Consider the following 25,068-nt stretch of genomic DNA (forward strand, 5'->3'; position numbering starts at 1 on the left):
TCTTCTAGGAATGTAGAATACCCGCTCTCCCATCACACGCAGTGTTTGGCTCCAGCAGGCCTGTCCATCGCAATAGAACTTATGAGCCCGGGGGGGTAACCGCAGCGTGTGGTAGGGGAGTAGATATGACCCATCCGGTTTAGCTAAGTAGTATGTGTATGCACATATAGCAGGGGTGGGCAACGGTGGCCCTCCAGCTGTTGAACTACAAGTCCCATCATGCCTCTTCCTTTGGGAGTCATGCTTGTAACTGTCAGTTTTGCAATGCCTCATGGGACTTGTAGTTCTACAACAGCTGGAGGGCCACAGTTGCCCACCCCTGACATATAGCACAAAGTAAGAGACTAGGCCTTTCCCCCAAAATGGGATGAAAAAAGGCTGTTGAGTCTAGAACTCATTTAGTATAGGAAAGAGCTGGCCACTGACTGTGTCAGCATATTCCCTTCAAGAGCAGCATCTGGATTGATTCCTGCTGACCTGCCAGGTAAAGACCAAAGAAAAGGAGAAAACCAATTCAGTGTAGTATTTATTAAACAATCAAAAACCCCGATAAGCATTCACAGATGGTGCGTGTCGGAATCGCCATTAATATAAACTCCAGCAGATGGCAGCCTTCCTCTGTGCAGTATGGATGGATAGGACAGCCGCTTTTCAATTGGGAAGCTGCTGTGAACCACAAAGTAACCAGAGTAGTGTCTAATCACCATGATGATGATCATCACGGCAATTATAGATCAGGGCCTAATCACCGTGATGACGTTACATGCTGAAAAATGAGCATCCTCGCCCCAAAACGCATTGCCAGGCCCCTTTTTTAGCATCTGACGTCAAAGTGGCTCTATTTACTTCAACGGGTCGCATTCAGTAGGCGATAGTGTTCACCCAATGTGACTGGGTATAATTCCTGCTGCAAAGCATTGCTACCATGGCATGTGTACAACCTCGGCCACTGCCTTTTGCAACGGAAAAAGGGGGGAGGTTGAGGAGCGGTAAAAACATGGCTCATAAACGTGATTTTTTTTTTTTTACCACCCCTCAACTGCTAGTGTTAAACAAACCCTTGGTGAATCTCTGCTACCTGATCACACTGCAACTGCCTATTCATTGTCTTCCTTCCACTATCTACAAGTCATTCCTCCAATGCATACGCATGGCACATAGGAAAATGGAATCCACAACCCACTGGAGTACCTTCTCTCTATGCAGGGTTCCTCTTCATGGCTAGGAGTTTGCTTTTCTAAGAACAAAGCTGTGATTGCTAATGGATCCCGAGTGACTCGGAAGGGGAATGTCCCTTCTGAAGACATCTGTAGGATTTGTCATCCTCTTTATTACATAATAGGTTATCTCGTTGCTTTGGGTTACTGTTGAACCCCCCCCCCTTTTTTTGGGGGACTCGAAACCTGCTGAGGTTTGCACCAGAAATTTGGAGAGCAGGGTACTGGAGCTTGTATTCTGAGAACTGTCTAGTGCAGGGGTGGGCAAACTTTTTGACTTGAGGGCCGCAATGGGTTCATACATTGGACCCGGGGGCCGGACCAAGAGTAGATGAATGATGTGTATGTGTCATCCATAGTAAGTATAGTAATATTCCCCCATAGTAAGCATAGTAATTAATCCCCCATATAGTAATTCATCCCCCATATAGTAATTCATCCCCCATATAGTAATTCATCCCCCATATAGTAATTGATCCCCCCTATAGTAATTCATCCCCCATATTAAGTCCCCAAGTCTCCCCTGTGTCAATTCACTTACCTTTGCTCCGCGCGTTCCTCTCGCCGTGTTCCCGCGCCGTTCCGGTGTAGCATGAAAATCTGTCTCCTATGAGGATCTGTCCCCCTCGACGTATCTGCGCATGTGCCAGTTTCAGGGATTAGCAGCCGATCGGCAATCTCCGGCACATGCGCAGATACGTCGAGGGGGACAGATCCTCATAGGAGACAGATTTTCATGCTACACCGGTCTTCAGGGCGGACTGTGAGAGGAGCCCAGCGGGAGCCTAGCTCCGCGGGCCGGATTAAAAGGTCCGCCGGGCCGTATACGGTCCGCCGGGCCGTAGTTTGCCCATTGCTGGTCTAGTGACAAGTATGATGCTGGTGGGAGACCACAATGTCTTATTGAGCAATAAACTGGACCTGTTTATGACACCATCTTTGTAGAACGTATGCCGATGATTTTGTTTTTGCATCTAGTGATCATTTTATGGTTTTTTGCTTCCTCAGGTGAAACGGAAGTTAGATTTGGAAGTTGCACACAGATCTGCTCCGGAGGGACTTCAGACACCTCGTGGGAAGACGAGACATCCTGCAAGAGGTTTGAGAATGTTTAACACACTGACTGAGGTTTATAAAGGAGGGAACCTGAGCTAAGGGAAATTCAGGAGAATACATTGCTGACCTTGTAAAAATGATTGCCTTTAGGCCAGTAACACCAAACAAGCATGCAGCCAGTGGGAACCTCTGTCTACATGCCTGGTTTGGGTCTGATAGAGAAAGTAATAAAGTGGTTCTAAAGGCAGAAGGTTTTTTGTGCAGCTACCTTCCCATCCCCTCTTGTACTTACCTGAGCCCCATGTCAATCCAGCAATGTGTGCGTGAGGCTTGGCCCAGTACTCTCTCTCTTCTTCGGGAGCCATTGACTCTTGCTGCAGTCAATCACAGCCAGTGAGCGGGGCCCTGGCCATGTCATGCCACAGTTTGTATGTATGAATGGACCATGTCCATTCACAAGAGCGCAGCTCAGGAGTGAGCCTGCTAGACTGCCCCTTTAGCAACATGATTGCTATTGGAGGCACTGAGCGGGGGATAGGAGCCAGGACAACCAGTGAGGGACTCAAAAAAAGAGGATTGTAGCTTCTATGTGCAAAGCCATTGCACAAAGCAGGTAATTAGAACATGTTTGTTATTACAAAAATAAATAAAATAACTTTTAGAATCACTTGTTGGCAGGGTGGATTTGATTTAAATCAAACTGAATTAAATCACGATTTAAATTACTAGTCAGGCTTGATTTAAATCCTAGTTTTCTACATAAAGACTAATTCTTGCTGGTATAACTTTAATATGCAAGTAGATGAAGATTTTTAGAATAACAACTTTTCATATTAGTTTTTTTTCCCCAGTTTAATAGGTTAATCATTCATATTTGGACATCTTTTCTGTTGTACTTAGGAAGGAGAAAAATAATCATTCCCTTAATAATAACAATTTAAATAGATTTATTCAACTGAAACAATAACATTCCAGCATATGTGATTTGCTTAAACATCCATGTTTGGTAACAAATTTGGCTAAACAAAATCTATATATTTTAAGAAACTTAGACTGTCAGCCCCTTCCTCCTCACACTTAGTTTCACTTTCTTCTTGTGCAGATCTATTCCACTCCAAACAATCAGAAAAATATTGTTTCTATTCTATTCACTGAACTTCTTGAAACTTAGCAGTGAAGGGGTTGATTCTGTATTCATAGGTTTGTAGAAGTTAGGATGAAGGTCTTTTTCTTAACTCTGTTCATGTTATAACATTTTTGCTGTGAAGAAGAGGCATGTGATCTCCGCTGAGTCCAATTCAGTTCTGAGAACTGCAAAAGTAAACCGAGCATCTGTGATAATATCTTGTAGGCAGAGAAACTGCCCAATAATCTTACAAAAACCTCTGGAAGAGCATGACATTGTGAATGGATTCATGGAATTTATTTACCAAAAAAATTAAACATATACAGCCTTATTCTACATAATTAAAAATCTAATTTTTGTTTCATGATGGAATAACCTTTGGATGGTAATATATTTTCCTCAAAAAGCATTTTATTTAAAAAAAATCCGATTTAAATAAAAAAAATCCGATGCTTAGTGGCCCTTGCTCAGACTAAGGTTCGATGAATTGGATGTCGCTGACTATAGAGGGTGCAGGGTGGGGAAAGGTTCATCTAGACCCAAAGCACGCTGTAAAATTCGAAAGAGAAGCTTGGCCACTGCAGACCTCGCCGGGCTGGGTGTGGTGTGCTGTAGCCAGGCTATCTCACACCACGCTACTCCAGTGACCTCCACTTGCTACTCAGTTTCATGCTGGCTGTCTGCATTCTGAACACATGAGTCAGTTGTTTTGCACAGGTGCCATTCAAAGAATCCTTCGCATTTACTGAATACCATAGCTTGCTGAGCTTCAAAGAGGGCAAATTGTTGGTGCCGTTTAACTGGTGCCTCTGTGACTGAAGTTGGCAATTTATTTGCCGTGTCGAGAAAACGTCGTCTGATCAGCAAAAGCATGGTCAACTGACCAAAAGAGACAAAAGGACATTGAGCAGGATTTTGACACGGAAAAAGAAAACTGCTGCAAAAGTGACTGCAGAGCTCAATCTCAGTCTCGTGAAGATTGAAATTGAGCTCTGCAATCCCTTTTACAGCAGTTGTTTTCTTGGATGTGGTGGCTGCATTGTTTTAGATTTCTTTTCAGGCTAAGTACATTTTCTGCAAGTACAGAGAAGTGTTGAACTTACCGGAATATTTGAGTCACTGAAACTTTCTGTGCTTTCACAAATAGGTTATCTCAGGGCTCGACAAATACTGGACACCAGGTCGCCATGGCGACTAGAAAATGTGGCCTGGTGCCCGCGCTGTTAGCCCCAGTGGTGTACCATAGGGGAGCGCAGCCAGGCGCAGTATTGCTGGGCAGCCTGCAGGTGTCACTGGTGTGTGAGGCCAGGGGGTAGGGAGGATCGGCGCTGCAAGGGCGGAGAGCTGCAGGAATGTGAATGGCGGGTTAAAGGAGATGCGGGGCTGTACATTAGTAGGAGGGGCAGGGAGGAGAAGGAGCGGAGCTGGCACAAAGGGTCCCCTGTACTGCTCTGTGATACCTGCTTCTCCGGGAAGACTCTCAGTACAGCCTCATCAGTGTCCACATCAGTGCAGCCTCATCAGTGGCCCCATCGGTGCTGCCTCATCACCGCACATCAGTGAAGAAAAATTAAGAAAAGAAAGGTGTTTTAAGTCTTTTCTCTGTGTATTTAGAAACAAATAAAAACCCCGGTGGTGATATTAAATATGACTAAAATAAAGCTCTATCTGTCTCAAAAAAAAGAAAAAAAAATTTGGGTACAGTGTTGCATGACCGCGCAATTGTCCTTTACCATTGGTTCACATCTGTGCGGGTGGTGCTGCTGAAGGACACGCACAAATACCTGCAGCTGCATCACCCTCCCAGAGGAATGCGGGACCCGCAGGCAGGTGCCATTAATTCTAATGGCACGCTGCCCGCACTGGAAATCGCTACCGTATTGGGAACCTCAGTTCTGTGCGGGCTGTGACTTCCAAAGTAGTGCAGTGACTTCCCCCCTGCGTGATTACTTTGACCTCCCTCCATCTTATTAAACCAACATATGATCGTAGTACAAAACAAAAAGGTAGAAAATATATTTGCCTTCACCCCTAATGACACCTAGGAAAAGGTGGTGTCAGTATATTTGATGAGATCCTGGGGTGGGGCCACCAGATGATATTTCCGGTGACCACGCCCCCTTTGTCACCATACACTTCCACTCCCCCCCTTCCCAATGTTGAGTGTTGTGGGCATGTAACCTGATATGGTTCAGGGGAAGAGAGGCTAGCTCCTCCCAGCCCCCCGCCCCTTCTTTCCTGGCCTGCTAGGCTGCATGATCACATAAGGGTCTGGTATGGATTTTGGTGGGTGACCCCATGGCATTTTAATTTTGGCGAGGGGTTCCCATCAAAATCCATGCTAGGCCCGAAGGGCCTGGTATGGATTGAGGGGGGACCCCCTTGCTGTGTTTTTTTAGATTTTTTTTTTTTTTTTTTTTTTTTTAACCACCTCCCGTCCGGCCGTTGTATATAAACGGCCGGACGGTGGCACTGCAGGGTCGGGTGGCCGTCTATAAACGGCCTACCCGCACCCTGCTTATACGCGCTCCCTGGGAGCGCGCAGCACCGCGATCCGGTGCCCGCTGTGTCCTCCGGACACAGTGAAACACCGATCGTCGGACGGGACCTCTGTACGAGGTCCCGATCATGTGATCACTGATTGGCCAATCAGTGATCACATGCAAAGTAGTAAGCAAGATGTCACTTCTGACATCATTGCTTACTACGTGTGAAATCTGTGAATGATCACAGAGGTCACATGGTACAAGGCTATTCACAAAAGCCTTGTACCATGTGACAAGCTGTGACCAATCACAGCTCACTCAGTACTTCTCAATGAGTGCAAGAATGCAGACAGAGAGAAAGAGAAATTATTGCTTTTACATCCTATATGGGTGTAAAAGCAATCAGTGTAAAAAAAAAAAATCTTCATCACCCCCCACAAGTAGTACAGTGTCACCATGGTGACACTGTACTGCTAGGGTGACAGTATGTAAAAAAAAATAAAATAAAAATGTAAAAAAAAATGTTAAAAATTATAATTTTTGCTTATAAACTAATTTGGATTTTTTTTTTTTTTTACTAAAAAGATAACGGAATAAATTTTGGCTAAGATTTATGATGAAATATTATTTATTTGCAAAATTTTATTTAAAAAAACACTTTTTTCAAAATTTTTGGACATTTCATTTACATAGCAAAAAAAATACAAATCCCAGCGGTGAATAAATACCACCAAAATAAAGCTTTATCTGTCTCAAAAAAATGGTAAAAAATTCATTTGGGTACAGTGTTGCATGACCGCACAATTGTCATTCAAAGTGTGATAGCGCTAAAAGCTGAAAATTGCCCTGGTCAGGAAGGGGGTAAAAGTGTCCGGTCTGGAAGTGGTTAAACACCAGCACTTCTTTTGTTTACATTCGTCTGCCAGCAAGGAATCCTCCTGACAGCCGATTGATCATGGTTGTTAGGGACACAGCTGCCATCGGCTCCTTAACCAATCATTCATTGGTTAAGGAGGCCGGCGGCTGCTGGCATTAAGATACCGCTAGTTCACTACTAAAATACCAAATCACTTCATAAAATAGTTCATGTGGTATTTTAGTGAATTTCAAAAAAAATTTTGGTAAGTGTTAAGAGGTATTTTCTGCGGATCTTAAACCAGTAGATACTGCTTTGTGAATGGAGTCCACTGTGTGCATTGTTACTGAAGGGGACCAAAAGTGAAAAATACACAGTATATTCTCCATGAGCCCCTGCATCCTCAGTCTCATAGAATAGACAAGGATAGGGATACGTTCTATATAAGGCAGAGGATCCAACTGGTTGCTCAGGCAGAAGCATCTAATTAGAGCCTTTTGCTTCACACAGATACAGTTTTATACTTATTTTATTTCTCGATTTAATGTTTGACTTTTTTCCTTTTTGAGAGTTTACAAGAGTATTGCTTCTGTTGTGCATCTTTTTAAACCTTGCTTCTTGTCTCACCTTTGTGCAGGAGTGAGGTCCCCAGGAGAGAGGTCTCGATATGAGACGTCTCTAAATCTGACAACAAAAAGATTCCTGGAGCTCCTTAGCAAGTCGTCTGATGGTGTGGTGGATTTAAACTGGGCAGCTCAAGTCCTGAATGTCCAAAAAAGGAGAATCTATGATATCACTAATGTCCTTGAAGGGATCAATTTGATTACCAAAAAATCCAAGAACCACATTCAGTGGCTGTAAGTGATCAGACTTGGCATCCTGCGACCTTTTTTGATTATCTGCACTCTAATGTAATGAATCTTAATGGGTCGGCCATCTAAGGCCTCATGCACACAGGACGTTTAAAAACACGGTTCCTCTTGGCAGCAGCATTTTGGCTAAAAAAACACTTGACGCTTGTACAAGTATCTAACACTTTTACAAGTGTTTAGGTGCTTTTACAGGCGTTACGCACCTTGGCATTAATTTCATTGGCCAGAATAATAATTTATTCTGGCCACTCCACTGTATTAACCTCCTCGGCGGTCTGATTATTTCCGATTTTTTTTGTGCTGAAAGCGGTACCATTTTTTTGCATGGAAATATGTAGTTTTTTATTGTAGGCTGTAATTTTTAGGAATAACTCACTGAAATCTGTCCGAACAAGAGTCTAGTAAACATCCCGGGTATGATAAAATTTGAAACACGAAATCATAAATTATAATTTAATAAATAATCATAAAAAATAATAATATAATAATAAATTTAATTCAATAATATAATCAAACCAAAAACACTGAAATTTGAAATACAGAGGCAAATTCGCACATCGCTGAGCAAAGTCGCAAAATCGTTTTCAGTGTCTGATGACGAATTTCCCCACGAATCATTATCACTCAATTCTGCAAGTGGTTCTGATTTACTATCGCTGTTCTCTAGCCGGTCTAAAACCGCTTTTGACGTAAAGGGACGCTTTTTGGACGCCATGGACATTTTTAAGTTTCCAGGCAGAAAGAACAGTCAAAATGCAGGCAGGGCGCAGGACAAAGCACTCGGGACAAAATGTATGTGAAATGCATTGAAACAGCAATGTTTTACTATGTAATAATCATTTTAAAAAAATTACATTTTTTAAAAATTTCAAATTTGCCGCTGGTTCCGGTGCCCGTATGTCCCGACGTCACGGGGACCGGAACACGGAAGCCAGATGCCGACATCGGCCGGAGGAGATGGCCTGGGACGCTGCAGGGGACACGTCGTGGGAGCGAAGGACAAGGTAAGTGCTGCAGGGACTCCCTGAGCAACGCTGCATGGTAAGCCCGAGTGTAGCTCGGGGTTACCGCTCTTGGTACTCAAATTTTACCCCGAACTACACTTGGGAATACCGCTAAGGAGGTTAATGCTCAAGCGCTATAAGCACTTAGCGGTAACACGCGTTTTTGTGTGTTTATACGCATCAGAAGCGTTTTTTCTGACAAAACACTGCTGCTTCTGGACACACTGCCAGTGGGTTTTTTTTTTTTTTTACAGCTCTTAAAAGCCCCTGCCAATCAAAGCATCTAAACGTCTATGCGTGCATGGACACATAGGATAACATTGAGACACATTTGGAAGCTGTAAAAAGAAAAAAAAATGCCTGACCCTTAAAAGTGGCTGCAAAAACTCCCTGTGTGCATGAGGCCTAAATGTGGTATTTTAGTTGAAGAGTGGTGAGCTTCTAGCTTCTTGTGTCCTGAATACTCGCATCAGCAAAATCTTCTTTCTGTAATTTCCAACTTAGTGTCCATCTAGTAGTTTGGGGTGTTTCCACTCATCTTTGTGTGTTCCATCTTCTCCATGACATATATACAGGGAGAAGGGGACCCCTGATGGCAACAGCTGGTGTGCAAACCTGGGAACCTAAACACTGATCAATAGTTTCCAACACAAATTAATAGAACTATTTTGTATTTGACACTTCCACATCTACTGAACACTGAAATATCAGTTTTGAGTGGACTGATCTTTAACCTTTTCACCACCAGGTCTATATGTCGTATCCGTCTGCAGGCCCTGGACCGACCTAGCGGTTGCCAGTTGACCTGAAAAGCGACGTGTTTGACATCACTTCTGGGTCCCCATGTCAGTTTCCCCAGCCAGTATGGCCATGAAAGAATGTAATAAAATACAGATCGCATTGCAATACATTCAGTGGCGCGCAGAGAAAATATCTAGGGTCTCCTGACCCTGGATGTCACATTAAAGAGAACTTGTCAAAATAAATCATCACCATGTGATGTAAAACAAAAAAAAAATTACATGCTAAAAAATTAAAGTTACACACAAGCACAAAATCCCTCCCCCAAAAATTGAGCCCCCGCCCCATCCACACGTATAAGCACGTGGAAATGTAAACGCACATGTTGGGGGAACCTACGCATGGAAACATGAATTGCAATACACATGCTACACATCACTGCGCACGCCTGAGTGAGAACAATAATTCTAGCACAAGACCTCTTCTGTAACGCTAAACTAATGGACCTGTAGGGGGCTTTTAAAGCATTGCTTATACAAAATATAGAGTGCTGAAGTTTGTCGCCATTTCATGGGAACACAGATTTAAGGTTTGACATGTTGGTTATCTATTTATGCGGTGCAACCTTATTTTTTTATAATAAAATTGGCTCATTTATTGCGTTTGTGTACCCTAAAATTAACGTTGTGTTTTTTTTTTTTTACTGAAATCTTTACCTTTTGCGGTAATATCGTGTTTCATAAAAATTGGAACTACCACTATTTTTTTTATTTTCTATGGTGTCTGCTTTCAGAAAATGTTTTGGGGGGTTTATGCAATCTTCAGGCCTAAAATGATTTTTTAAACATGTGCAAGAACACAAACAGCTCTGGCAGCGAAAGGGCTAAAAGCTGTTTTTCTTACAGGCAAAGTGCAGAATACCTGATATTTCAGCACTGTCTAGTTGGAGTGAATTGGCCTCTTTTATTTTATGTGTGTGTATCTATCAGCATAAATGAGTACGCCCCAACAGATTTGTCAGAAAACCTTGACACTATACTACAAAATACTCCCACAAATTCTGGGCAATAATTACAAGCAAGATTTGTTAATTTGCACACACAAAAAGGTATTTTTCCTAACAAATTCATTCAAGACCATGTTGCAAAAATGAATACACCCCAATGAAAGTCTTAGGAGCTGAGCTAAATTTTAGACAACAAAATCCTAATTAACAAGAATTCAATTACAGGTGAGTCTAATTATTCATTAAACAGGTGTCCAGCAGACATATAAAAGGGCATTTCTTAACAAAGAAAACCTTTTCCTATTTCATGCTGTCAGCAATAGCACCACATGGAAGAGAAATGTCACAAGGCCTGAGAACGAAAATATTTTCTTTACACAAGAAAGGTGAAGGCAACAAGAAGATCAGCAAAGCTTTACTACAGTCTACAGTCAGAATACTGTAGCAAAAGTAATACAAACATTTAACAAAGATGGAACTGCAACCATCCTACAAAGACATCCAGGCCAATCCGCAGAAGTTAAGACCTCCAAAAGGAGTGTCTTCTGATGAGAAGGGTTGAAGAAAATCGCCATGCAAGTTCACTGCAGTTAGCTGAAGAAGTAGACCGCCAAACTGGGGTGATTGTTTTCCATGACACAATACGGCATATACTGCAGAGGAATGTCATGCATGGGTGTCATTCACGAAGGAAGCCTCTCCTAAAGCCTATGTGCAAAAAAATAATTTGTGAAACGTGGTGACTGTGTCCTTTTGTGGGGCTGCATTAATGCTGCTGGTGTCGGGGGCTTCATTTTATTGATGGTATCATGAATGCACAGATGTACGGCTCTATATTTAAAGAGAAGATGCTACCATCACTCCTTGCCCTTTTCCAACATGACAATGATCCAAAACACACATCTAAGGGTCACTGTTGAATGTCTGAAGATCAACAGGGTGAAAGTGATTCAGTGGCCTGATTTGAACGTAATCAAACACCTATGGAGAATTCTGAAGAGAGAAGTTGAGCATCACACTCCATCCAGCATCCAGGCTCTAAAAAAGGTTGTTTCTTGAAGAATGGAAAAAGATCAATGTTGCAATATATCGCCAACTTGTTCATTCCATACCTAGACGACTTGGTGCTGTCCTTACAAATCATGGAGGTCATACAAAATACTGGATGTAGTAGTTTTTGATTTGGGGGTATTCATTTTTGCATCAACTAATTTGAGTAAAACTGAAGGTTTTGTAATTTAAGTTATAATGTTAACATTATGTTCATGTTATGGGCTAAACAAATGTCCTATAAAACTCAGTTTTGCTAAAATTGTGGAAATTGTTCTTGTGTGCATTGAGATATTGATTAAAATCTTACTGTTCAAAAGGGGTGTACTCATTTTATGCTGAGCTGTGCGTGTAATATATATATATATATATATATATATATATATATATATGTGTGTGTGTGTGTGTGTGCGTGTATGTATGTATGTATCCAAAGCTGGTTTGGAGGCACTTGCGGTCTTGCAGAGGAGGAAGATCAAAAACAGCAGTGCTTTTGTGAATGTTTCTATAAAATGTTTTAGGCCACTACCAAAGCAGGCTAAAATTCATGGTGTAAACTGGGTCTAAATGGTAAAGCAAGGATGATGGACCCTGCATTTGTAAAAGCTAGTCATCAGTGGCAGCTTCCATATTTATTTGTTCTTTCCTGATTTAGGTGATGAAAACTGTATTTTTTTTTTTTTTTTTTACTGTGCACCCCCTTATTTTCAGGTACCTCCCAATATCAGTTAATGTTATTTTGTTTCTGCTCTTTTGTGTTCTTGTAGGGGTAACCGGTCTGTGGTGGAATCTAACAGGCAACAGACGTTGGTAAAAGAGTGCCAGGACCTTTTGGCCACAGAGCAGCACTTGGATAACCTTATTCACATGTGCACCACCCAAATGAAACTTTTTACTGAGGAGGCTGAGAGCCAACAATATCCTTTTTGTAATCCTGCATCTTTGTCATGAGAAGTCACCCCTATAAAACCTTGTAGACCTCTATTTCGGGCAGAGTTAAAAAAAAGAAGAGAAAATTGTAAAACTATAGATCACTTTTCATATTTTCTGGTATGTCTGCAGTGGTGGTACAAGGTCCTTGAGCCACCATGAACTGTGAACCACCTTAGCAGCTTAGGTTGCAGATCCTGATCTCTTCCACCTATGGTTTGGCCCTGGGCTGGCATGTACAGTATGTCTCATTGTATCTATAGTCGTAGCATAGTGGTGGGGTATAACTGCGGTTTGTTTTTTTTACTGCTGCTTACATTCCCTGGGGTGGTTCTTCCTCTTCATCATGATGATCAATGTCATTTTACTGTTGTCAGAACAGGAATAAAAGGGAAATCTTCCAATAGGAACGCTTGTTCCAGTGACCGTTATGGCTTTCCCCTCAGTGGAATTTCCTCTCACTACCTGTTGTAAATCTGGTTCAGGAAACAAAGGGTAATCTTCCCCAGTGATAACCTGGCAGTCATCAGGTACATATTAGTATAATGGTACCTTCAAACACCCCCACACCCCTTCCCCGGATGGCAAGGTTTAATATCTTATTTAGTATTAGGGGGGTTATGGAGTAGAGGAATACCTCTTCTGGCAGCTGGTGATCTTCTGGATGTACCTTCACCCCCGGTTTACATCTGTGCAGGCCGCGTTTTGCACGGGCAAGAGAGCCCATTCATTTGAATGGACTACCATGCCCGTGACACGCAGGTAAGAATTCCCTGCATGTCTTTGGAAAATGCAGCATGCACGGGGACCTCGGTTCCCAGTACGGTTGCATTTTCCAGTGCGGGCGGCGTGCCATTAGAACTAATGGCACCCGCCCGCGGTTCCACAATTCTCTGTGCGGGTGGTGTGGCTGCACAGATTTTCGTGCGGATCCACAGCGGCACCACCCGCGCAGATGTGAACCTAGGGTCAAAGTGTTCACATACAATGCCAGACAGTATACTGTGATACATTTTTGTACAATAGAAGGGTATGAACTATTTTGACACATAATTGTGTTTTGGGCACATTCAGGCTACTTTTATCCATGCTTTCACATCCAAACACAAAAAATGAAAAGGTGAACGAATGCCCAAAGCGGTCATATCCGCACTTTGACCAATCAGAACCGCTCTGATCCATTTCAGAATCCCTAAAGAAAGAAAGAGAGGAACAGATGCCCCAGACAGCTACACTGACTGCATGGGCACTGACAGCTCATCACCCACAGAGATTAGTACAGCAGGGACCGGGGAGGGTGTTGATTCACCTTTTCATTTATTTATTTTTTAAAGGTGAGCTTGCACTTTAAAATGTAACTCAACTTTTGTTGCAAAAAAAAAAAACAAACTATTCCTATCTCAGTCATCTATGTGCATTGTAAGGATTTTAACAAACTTTGTTGCAAATTCCAACCTTTTGTTCTTCTTTAGAAAGAGGTTTGTCTGTATCCATGTGCAGAGTGCATCTTATGGGAGAGGTTTTGTAATTCTCAATCAGCTGCTGCACCTGTAGGGTTCCAATGCATAAACTGGCAAGGTCTACGTCCCTTTTTAGATGTGATTTTCCCATAGGGAGTATTCACCAAAAATGAAATTTTTGTTGCAGGAGATGCAAAAAAACTGACTTATATCTTAGTGTAGACATCTAGGAAAAATTGTGAGCCAATCACAGAAGCAGAATGACATTTTCAGGGGGCGTTCTGTACACCATCTGTGTACAGAACACCTTTTGGTAGCCTTATTTCAAAATACAGCACTGCAGATTGAAAAGGAAAGGTAATTTTTAATAACATTCAATTACAAGATGACTTGTAAACACTATTTTTTTTAAAGAATTATTATTATTGATATTATTATTATACAGTATTTATAAAGCGCCAATAGTTCGCTCAGTGCTGTACATTACAAAGGGGGACAGAAAATGTGACAGAATAACAACAATACAATGCAAAACATGAGGGGACTGAGGGCCCTGCTCTTTCGAACTTACAATCTAGGAGGGAGGGGATGGTGGCACAGGAGGAGATAGCTGTGGGGGATGGAGTGGTAGGAAGAGTGGAGGAGGTTGGCAAGTTAGCAGGGGGTGGGGTAGGCTTCCCTGAAGAGATGGGTTTTCAGGGTGCGTCTAAAGGAGAGGAGAGTAGGTGATAATCTGATGGGTTGGGGCAGGGAGTTCCAGAGGATGGGTGACACCCTGGAGAAGTCCTGGAGGCAGGCATGGGAGGAGGAGTCCAGGGAACTAGAGAGAAGGAGGTCTTGTGAGGAGCGGAGTGTGCGTGTTGGGTGGTACTTGGATATTAGGTCAGTGATGTAGTTCGGGGCAGTGTGGTGGACAGCTTTGTACGTCAGTGTTAGGATTTTGAATTTGAATTGATATAATTATTTGCTCTTTTTTTTTTCATCACGAAAGTGGAGTAACCCTTTAAGTGATCCCCAACTGCGATCTTCACTTTGCTCCTTTTGTTCCGTTAATGGTACCATTTTAAAGCATTCTGTTATCTGTTCAATAAGCACAAGCAAAACTTGTTGATCCTGCCAGAAATATAGTGAGTTTAAACTCTTTGCTTCTTGCTGTTATTAATTAGCAATTAATCTGTGGACTACACAGCACCTCCCACCACTCCTATGGAGGGTGGGGGGGGGGGTTGTAGCCCTTCATATTTGAGGGTGACAATGCTGCTCCTTTATATACATGGTGAGTGTTGTCAGCTTAGAAAGGAAGTGTTACTGGCAGCATCACCAAGTGAGAATGCAGAAAAGAAAAATGCCTGAAGAAATTTACATATAAGGACACCATGCAGTTTGACTTGGAAAGGAAGATAGTCCAAAATGCTTGAAATGTTTGCTGTGGTGCACTCAGAGACCATATCACCGCATTTGGCCTTCTCTGCTGAAGACATGCTTGCAATTCTTAATTCATCTACTTACAGTAGTTCCCTCTGCTGCAGCAATTTGCGGCATTATCATTGTCTCCTATCTACCAGAATATCGATCTGCTTTTCCCCAGTTGAAAACGCTTAAAAGATTGAATGTGAAAGCCCCTGCATAGTGCGCACTGATAGGGTTACTATGCGGGGGTCTTAATAGCCTTGTGAGATTTATTTCCTAGCACCAGCAAAATCTGATAGGACCTCTTTATTATTATTATTATTATACAGAATTTATATAGCGCCAAAGGGTGTGCTCAGCGCTGTACAGTAGCAAGGGGGACAGAACATGAGACAAAACAGTAACAAAATAATACACGAGGGGTTCGAGGGCCCTGCTCTTTCGAGCTTACAATCTAAGAGGGAGGGGAAGGTGGTACAGGAGGAGATGGCTGTGAGGGATGGAGTGGTGGGAGGAGTGGAGGAGGTTGTTAGGTGAGGTCAGGTGTTAAGTGAGGTTGGGGTAGGCTTCCCTGAAGAGGAGGGTTTTCAGGGTGTGCCTGAAGGTGAGGAGGGTAGGTGACAGTCTGATGGATTGGGGTAGGGAGTTCCAGAGGATGGGGGAAGTCCTGGAGAAGTCCTGTAATTGGGCGTGGGAGGAGAAGACCAGGGAGCTAGAGAGCAGGAGGTCCTGTGAGGAGCGGAGGGCACGGGTAGGGTAGTATTTGGGTATCAGGTCAGTTATGTCGTTTGGGGCGGCATTGTGGATGGCTTTGTAGGTCAGAGTTAGCAGTTTGAATTTGATGCGTTGGGCAATTGGAAGCCAATGAAGGGATTGGCAGAGGGGGGAGGCAGATGTGGAGCGGTTGGTGAGGTGGAAGAGTCTAGGCACTGAGTTCAGGATCGTCTGGAGTGGGGATAGCGTTCGTTTGGGTAGGCCAGTGAGAAGGGAATTGCAATAGTCCAGGCTTGAGATGATGAGGGAGTGTACGAGTTGTTTGGTGGTGTCTGGGGTGAGGAATGTGCGTATCTTGGAGATGTTGCGGAGGTGGAGCCTGCAAGATCTAGATAGCAGTTGGATGTGGGGTAGGAAGGAGACGTGGGAGTCCAGGGTGACACCCAGGACTTTGGCGTGTGGGGTGGGAGAGATGGTGGCGTTTAATGTTCAAAGTGCAATAGCTCACAGTAACCAGATTTAATTTTTCATTCTTTGGTTTTCATGCAGTCTGAGCAGTGGAGGGTGATTTTAGTGGTTATGAGTTACTTCACTTTTCCTTTTAGCCTTTCTGGTGCAGCTTATTGTGAGAATTTGCCACATATCCATTTTACCCACAATAAATCTACTTGATAAGAGATGACGGTTAGTATATTTACCTTGACCATTTCTACATTGGGGTATGTCACCTGCCAGGACCTCCGCAGCATTGCAGACCCATCGGAGCGCATGTTAATGGTCATCAAAGCTCCATCAGAGACCCATATGCAGGTTTCTGATCCAACAGAGGTAAGAAATGATCAATGAAAGAGCATAAATGGACCAAAAAAAATGTGCCATAGTGCCTGCATAGAGAGATAAAACAGTACAGATTCTCAGATCTCCTTTTTCATGATCTATGCTGCAAGTTTTTACAGTGAAATTGCCATGGCTAAGTGAGCAGGAAATTTGTTATATCTGGGGTTGGTGTTAATAATTTAGCCATAAGTGTTAAACAGCAGCAGTAAGATTGTTGTTTCCATGGGACGAGCAGCAGTCCATTGACTACAGCTTTTTGGTTGGAGGCAGGCTGTGTCATGACAGTAAGGGCATTCTTGTAGTCATGACATGGAAAATCTGACATCAGTCCCTAAAATGAGACCGTTTCCCCGAAAATAAGGCCTAGTACTATTTCTGCTAAAGTATAAGACCTAGTTGTGATCCGGGATTTTCTTTTCAGCCGGAACATGGTGGAACGCAGTTCCACCACTGGCCCTGTTCACACCAATATCTACTGTCTCTTATAAATACAGAAGCGCGGCTTTTGTGTTTGCAAGTGACAGTCCCTCTTGTAAGTGACAGCACCATCCACTCCCACAGAACCTCCCTACCTCTGTACTCACTGTGGGACAGGGAAGGAACAGATATCTGTAGGCGCAGTGTGCAGTGGTTTGCGGGGCGTCTGGTACTGCAGCCTCATGCATGGAAGTCGATGCCGCAGGGGTGATCGCCGGCCAATGGGGAAGAGGTGGAGCGGTGAGTGAGTGCGCTTGGTGCACTGTGTGGGAAGGTAGGACCCGAAACGGGAGTTACTATAGAGAGGGGCCGGCTGCTGACAGCTGTGTTTTGCAAAGCTAGCCAATCATATGAGTGCAGTGGAGGGGGAGGAGTGTGCAAAGGTGACCTGCAGTCAGGTGTTGCAGAGGTAAATTGACAGGTGAGTTGCAGACAAGGTGCATAGGTGAGCTGCTGCTGGAGGGGTGCAGAGAGGCCACAGCTCGACTCTGCACCCCCCAACCACAGCTCACCTCAGCACCCCCCAACCACAGCTCACCCCTGCATCCCCTGTCCGCAACTCACCCCTGTATCCCCTGTCCGCAACTCACCCCTGCATCCCCTGTCCGCAAATCACCCCTGCATGCCATAAGAAATAATCAGAATATAGTACTTTATCCTTTATAAAAGCATTTATTTATAAGCTGTATTCCACTCGTGTTAGATGCGCTTCCTATAGTCAAAGTGCTTAAAATACCGCTAGCAGTTCTCTCATGCAATCCTGCTGGCACCTCTCTCACTGTTCATATGAGCGTCATGACATCAGAGCCCCTCCCCTATGCATTACGCCACCGCGTCACATGGCTTCATCAGGGAAAAATGATTGGACGGCACTCACTTTTTTATATAGGGATCACCTCAGCGCCATTTTCTTGTGGTCTGTGTGGCGGTGGCAATGTTTCTGTGGCTTATATTCTTATGTGGAAATATTGCTATTATTTCCAGAGCTATTTAGCCCACATTTTTATAAATAGATAAATATCTGCGCTGTGCGATCCTCCATATGTATAATAACTATAAGGTAATCTAAGGGTACTAATTCACCCTGCAATCCCTTCGCCTAAATGGTGATCCCAGTGTGTACCACTACCGCAGCTGGCAACACTAAACACTCCCTAAACAATCACATATGGTGAATTACATATAATTGACAATATTCATTCCTTACACATGAATGTGAGCACAACCTAAACCTACAATACATTTTTTAAAACCAAAAAAAATAACATTTTATTCAATGAAAATAAAACCAAATTAAAAATAAAATATTACTAATAACCATAATAATATAAAATTGTGATGTATTTACTAAGATCTATATATATATATATATACTACTATATATTAAATATCTATATAATTTTACCCCAATCTGATGAAATATATACCCACACCTATTTATTTGATATGAGTGAAATCATAGCCAACAGATTTATACAGAATGGATATCAGCAAGAAATCATTGAGAAAGAAAGAACAAAAGTAAGGAGCTTGAATAGGAATGTGATGTTGGGAGATAACAAATCTGCAGATAAAAGGGAAATAAATATACCAGTAGTATTGGAATACAACAAACCGCATAAAGCAATAGAGCGCATTATTCAATGGCATTTGAATATATATTAAAACAAGACAAGCATCTCAAGAAGATTATCCCTGCACAACCTAAATTCATATACAGAAAAGCCCCCAATCTGAGGGACAAATTGGTAAAAAATGTTGTTGAACCTCCAAACAATAAATCTAATATCAGCTTCTTCCAGGGTACAGGGTTCTATGCCTGTGGAAGATGTTACAGTTGTAGCAGGGTTTATAATAACCCAAAAATAAAATAATAAAGAAGTGTTGTACGCCCTGAAATGTCCCTGTGATTAAATACATTACTATTATTATACAGGATTTATATAGCACCAACAGTTTGCTCAGCGCTTTACAATATAACGGGAGACAATACAGCAATGATACAGTTCAATACAAGAAGGAGCTTACAATCTAAGAGGGAGGGGATATATTTTATATATATATATTACTGTGTGTGTGTGTATATATATATATATATATATATATATATATATATATATATATATATATATATATATACTGTATATAATATGTGTGTGTGTGTATATATTTCATACATCACCATTTTAGCACAGCATTTTCGATCAGCTCATAATAAAGATGCCAGTCAACTACAATTCTGGGGTGTGCAAAAACATATTAGTCATTGAGGAGGAGATAATAAAATTAGAGAACTAAGCAAAAAAAGAATCAAGGTTGATCCATGAAATGAAAAGCTTTTCACCGCTGGGTTTGAATTAGGATTTTGACTTAACATGCTTCATTAGCAATATCTAGTATCACTCATACCAACTAAATAGGTGTGGGTATATATTTCATCAGATTGGGGTAAAAATATATAGATATTTAATATATGGTAGAATGTGTGTGTGTATATATATATATATGTGTGTGTGTGTGTGTGTATATATATATATATATATATATATATATCTAGTAGTCAATACATCACATTTTAATTTTATATTATTATGGTTATATGTAAGATTTTTAATTTTGTTTTCATTTAATATGTTATATTATTTTGGTTTTTAAACATTTTAATGTAGGTTTAGGTTGTGCTCACATTCATGTGTAAGGAATGAATATTGTGAATTATATATGATTCACGTTATCTGATTGTTTAGGGAGTGTTTAGTGTTGCCAGCTGCGGTAGTGGTACACACTGGGATCACCGTTTAGGTGAAGGGGTCGCAGTGTGAATTAGTACCCTTAGATTACCTTATAGTTATTATACATATGAAGGATTGCACAGTGCAGATATTTATTTATAAAAATGTGGGCTAAATAGCTCTGGAGATAGCAATATTTACCACATAAGCATAAAAGCCACAGGAACATGGCCACCACCATACAGACCCTATATAAGAGAGTGAGTGCTATGCCGTCCAATCATTTCCCATTGATGAAGCCACGTGACGCAGTGGCGTAACGCGTAGGGGAGGGGCTCTGATGTCACAATGTTCATACGAACAGTGAGAGAGGTACCAGCAATATTACATGAGAGAACTGCTAGCGGTGTTTGAAGCACTTTGACTATAGGAAGCGCATTAACATCTAACACATGTAAGTGGAATACAGCTTATAAATAAATGTTTTTATAAAGGATAAAGTACTATGTTTTGATTATTTCTTATGGCATCTGAACCGGCGGAGGTGGATCAATAGGAGTGAAAGGAATCCAGAACCTTAGGATAATAATCCCATCTACAGTCAGTCCATACAAGGGACAAAAGTTTTTTATATGGCCTCGCTTAACGGTTTGGTCATATATACAAGGTGAGCGCACAACTGGTGAAGGTGCACGTATGATCGGTATGCTGATACACCAGAGGTGAACTGAGCTACAGTTGTCCTGTACACACCAGTACTATTACAAAGATCATGGATGGGATATGGACATTTGAGTTGATTTTTTTTTTTTTTTTTGGGAGATTTGTATAAACTTTGAAGAGAGAGAGAGAGATTTGTTTGTTTTTGGTTTTCGTGGAGCGCCATGCAGGACTCCTACAGACTGTCAGTGTATCTGTCTGCTCGTACCTTATACGGGCAGGCAGATGCACACTAGTAGGAAGAATCACTGAACTACCAGGGTGCTCAACAGTGCCACGGTAGTTCATTGAGAACTACAAGCCAACAGTCACAAAGACTGTTGGGACTTGTAGTTTTCCCATTCACAGAATGCTGTGCTGCATGTTTTTCTTTAAACTGTGACAGCTAGGAGGGGAGAAGATCCCCCACTAGCTGTTACAACAGAAGATCGGGGGGTGGAATTGGCAAGTGGGGGGGGGGGCTGGTCCTTTTGGGACCTTTTTGGGGTGTAACATGTTCCGAAAGGTGAACTTATCATTTCATTGAACAAGCTGAATTTTGAAGCTGATTGGCTACCATGCACAGCTGCACCAGATTCTGAGTGCTCCCGTTTTAGTAAATCTACCATTTATAGTGTGGGATGTGTGTTTTTTGTTTTTTTTTTAATAAAGAAGTACTTTTTAAAATATGTTGAGTTGTTTTTACTAACCCTCTTTATGTGGTCCTTATGTCTTTTGCATGTGTTTCTCTTTCCCTTTAAGGCTTTGCAGATATCTCTGAAAAGTACCCAAGGACCTATTGATGTTTTCCTCTGCCCAGATGACTCTTCTGGGGTCTGTAGTCCTGTTAAAAGCCCCACTAAAGCTTCACATTCCATCCAATCACCCAGCACCCACAGCTTAAATGAATCTTCAGCATTAATACCTGACCAGGATATCGGCCTAGGACTACTGACATGTGACCAAGGTAAGAAATGATGACTTGAGAGAATTTCAAGACAAGTTACATGTACTTTTTTTAGTGTTCTGTCAGCGCTGCCTTTTCGCCCAGCAGCAGGCTCTCACAGCAGAGAGAGCCCTGAGCATCAATCAACTCACATGTATAAAGAGTACACTGCTGTGAATAATAACTAAGTCTGGCTATCAAATAAGATGTGGACCCAGGAATGGAGACCAAGGCTCTGTGAAACAGGATTTATTAAGATATTGAGATATTCATCAAATCTATGCTGCCCTCGATTCTGTCAGGCAGTGCCTCACATACCCTCCCCCCTTTTTCAACCAGTGAGGAGGAGCATATAACATGGACATATGATGGTCCATCAGCATTTCCTTGCAAGGTCTCTGGCCTTTGTTCTACATAACATTTAAAGTCTTGCAGATCCAGAAACTATCTTGTGACACTTGCATTGTTTCTTTTTGTTCCGAACCATCTGTAGTAGTGGAGAATGGTCTGTGATCAATTGGAACGGTCTTCCCAAAAGGTGTAATACCTCTGTGACTCTTTGAGGGCCTGGTTCCTCTCTGCAGGAGTTAGTTTCCAAGTAAGGTATGCTACTAGATGTTCTGTGACTGGATGTCCCAATATTTTCTGTGACAAGACTAGCCAACATCAGAGGTATCTGTCTGAACAATGAACTGCTATAGTAGCAAGGCTCTAATCCATACAAAGGTCCCGGCCTTTTTCTTTTGTGCTGGCTGGGACCAACTTTTAACTGATTTATTCTTGTCCCTTAGATGCTTTAGAACCAGGTTTTTCCAGATGCATTTTTTTTTTGTCAAACCAAAACGGGACATACTCATCTTGGATCTGATAGCTTTCAACGTCTTCATTTTCAGCTCCGAAGTTAATATGGAATCCACCAGATTTTGTCATGTCACCCCTTTACCAGGGAGACTTTCTGACATCTGTGCAAACCATGGAACATGTCCCCATTTTTCTTTGAGTTTCCTCCAATTTTCTGTGTCCCTTCTGCATTTCCATTTTGCAGTCCTGCCATTTGACCTACCTTTTGCACTGTGTGTTCTCCAAGGTGCTGGCTCTAGTTTTCCACTTGCTGTAAGCGTGCAAGCATTTTTAATGTACAATACCTAGACAGCCTCTAATGGATGAGCACTTGGCACAGGTTTTGGATGACAATGTAGCCTTGACCATCCAGGCATTGCAGAGGTTTGGGTGAATTTGAATCTTTAGAACTGGAACCAACTCAACACATACAATATCTGGGTCTGTCTCTGACTGCTCAAGTCAGAGTTTTTGCTAAGGAAGGAAAACTAAACCCTCCACTTTCACATTCCCTCTCCAGTCCAGGAATCACCCGACTCTGCTTCTGTAAGAGAATCCTGGGGCTGATGATAGCCTCCTTCGAGGTAGTTCCATTTGCCCAGTTTCACTCCAGACACCTACACTGCAACATTCTGTTGTCATGCAACAGGTTAGTCCAGTCATTGGACAGTCCAGTTCATTTGGCACCAAGGACCAGGTTGTTTCTAACTTGGTGGCTCTGGGATCCAACTCTGGTTGAAGGGTCACCTGATATGGATTCTGTCAGACATTGCACAGCAGTGGCAAATGTCAGGCATCATGGAGAAATCATAAGTCTTGCCATGGCAAGAGAGGTGGAGCAGATCCTGTCTTAGGAAGATAATTCATTGCTTTCCAATTGTCCACACTTGGGATGTAGGCTGGCCATTCACAGATCTAAATTTGACTTCTGTCAAAGAGGTATGCTGTCAGAATACAATGTCCTGGTAGGAGGAATTCCTCCATCCTCCTCATTTCTGAATGAAGCTATCTTTTAGTTTTGATTTCTTTCATCCTTCTGGGTGAACAGGATAAAAACCTAACCATCTATGGCCAGTTTTATTCATGAGTGTTTGGACCCAGACGTGTTTCAGGGGCTATATTACAGGTGAGGGATGCTGGATGTGGACCTCCCAGATTCAGCATCAAACTGGACATGCTTGTCTCCAGGTACCGCAGTGCACTAACAGAAGCAGTGGATGCTCTGGTGGCTCTTTGGTGTTCAGTACACCCTGATCTATACCTGTCTCTTCCATAAAACTGCTTGCTTTTTTGCTCCACAGGGTTGAGATGGAGGACATTCTGGACTCATAGCTCTGGGATTGGCCCAGCTGGATCTGATCAGGCTTTTGCTTGGATGCTCCTGAACTCTTCAGATCATCCAGATCTTCTGTCCTAGAGACCAGTTTACCATAATGCTTCACGATTGCTGGCTTTAATGCCATAGCTGTTTTGTAGTTAATTTTCTTAAAGAAAGGGGCATTATGATAGTAAAAGCTAGGAAGCCTATTTCTTGCAAGGTATTTTATGATACATGGAAGGCATGCTTTGCTTGGTGTGAGGTTAAAGGCTTTCTCCCCAGGAACTTTGCTGTGGGACAAATCCTCTCCTTCCCGTAGCTGGACTTAGACCAGCATTTGACCCCCAGCACTATTAAGGGTTGGGAACTTCACTTGCTGTCATGTTTCAGAGACCATTGACTTCCCATTTCTTTATTAAAGCCTTTGATTATGGTGTCTTGTATATGGGTCACCTGTGACTTGTAGGATCTAAATTTGGTTCTCTGAGTCCCTCCTAACCTGCTTTTTGAAGTCATTAAATAAATATTTCCCTACTTTTTTACTCAGGTGATGCTTTTTGCAGTCATCGCTTTTCCAAGGTGAGTGTCTGAGCTTGACAGCCATATGTAAAGGTCTCTTTCTGCTCATGCATAGGTTGGTGTTTTTGGGAAGGGCTTTCTCATTCTGAACTGATATACCTGATAGCTGACATCACTGATTCTTCCTTTTATATCATATGGGACCTGGAACTTCAGAACATAATCTTCTCTCAACGTAGGCACCAAAACTAAGACAGCCGCTGGCTCGAGCCACTTGGGCTTGCTGCATATGTTCCAGAGCAATTGTCTTGACTGCCACTATCCTATCCAGCATGTAATTAATGTGTTTAATTACAAGTTTGTGAGACATGACCTACTGAGGTCTACTGTACAAAAGTTCAACATGGAAATGTGGTAGGATATTTAGGTGGGAATATTTAGATATGGCTGCAGGGAGTTCCAGAATTTTCCATCCTTATCAATTTGTTTTTTAGCGTACATTTCCGGGTTCTGTAGAATTCTACCAGCCCATCATTTTGGTACATAGTAAAGTAACTTGATCAACACAGCTCTACCTTGATGCCAAGGGGGTTCCTTAGTTTGTCAAAATCTCCTTAGGAATGCTGGTATGAGAAAACATGTACAACAGCTATTTCGCTATCGCATAAGGCGTTTCCAAGAGCCATTGCTTCTGGGTACCGAGTGCCAAAGTCGAGGACTACCTGTGTGTGCTGGCAAACTTTTGCATGAAACTCGACAAGATCCATAATAA

At 42.3% G+C, this 25,068-nt stretch overlaps 1 protein-coding gene across 1 annotated transcript in view; it reads left to right on the forward strand.

Annotated features, from left to right (window-relative positions):
• E2F1 (E2F transcription factor 1) overlaps positions 1 to 25,068 on the forward strand; it is a 75,935-nt gene that overhangs the window by 34,737 nt on the left and 16,130 nt on the right. The window contains exons 2-6 of the mRNA XM_089673229.1: positions 2,226 to 2,316; positions 7,379 to 7,598; positions 12,182 to 12,331; positions 16,642 to 16,756; positions 21,436 to 21,640. Of these exons, the coding sequence (XP_089529355.1) occupies positions 2,226 to 2,316; positions 7,379 to 7,598; positions 12,182 to 12,331; positions 16,642 to 16,756; positions 21,436 to 21,640 (781 nt within the window). The remainder of the gene's footprint in view (positions 1 to 2,225; positions 2,317 to 7,378; positions 7,599 to 12,181; positions 12,332 to 16,641; positions 16,757 to 21,435; positions 21,641 to 25,068) is intronic.

Source organism: Staurois parvus, unplaced genomic scaffold (genome assembly GCF_062004578.1).
Source record: "Staurois parvus isolate SC_StPar_1 unplaced genomic scaffold, SC_StPar_1.0 ptg000137l, whole genome shotgun sequence".
In the NCBI taxonomy this organism is placed as follows: domain Eukaryota; kingdom Metazoa; phylum Chordata; class Amphibia; order Anura; family Ranidae; genus Staurois; species Staurois parvus.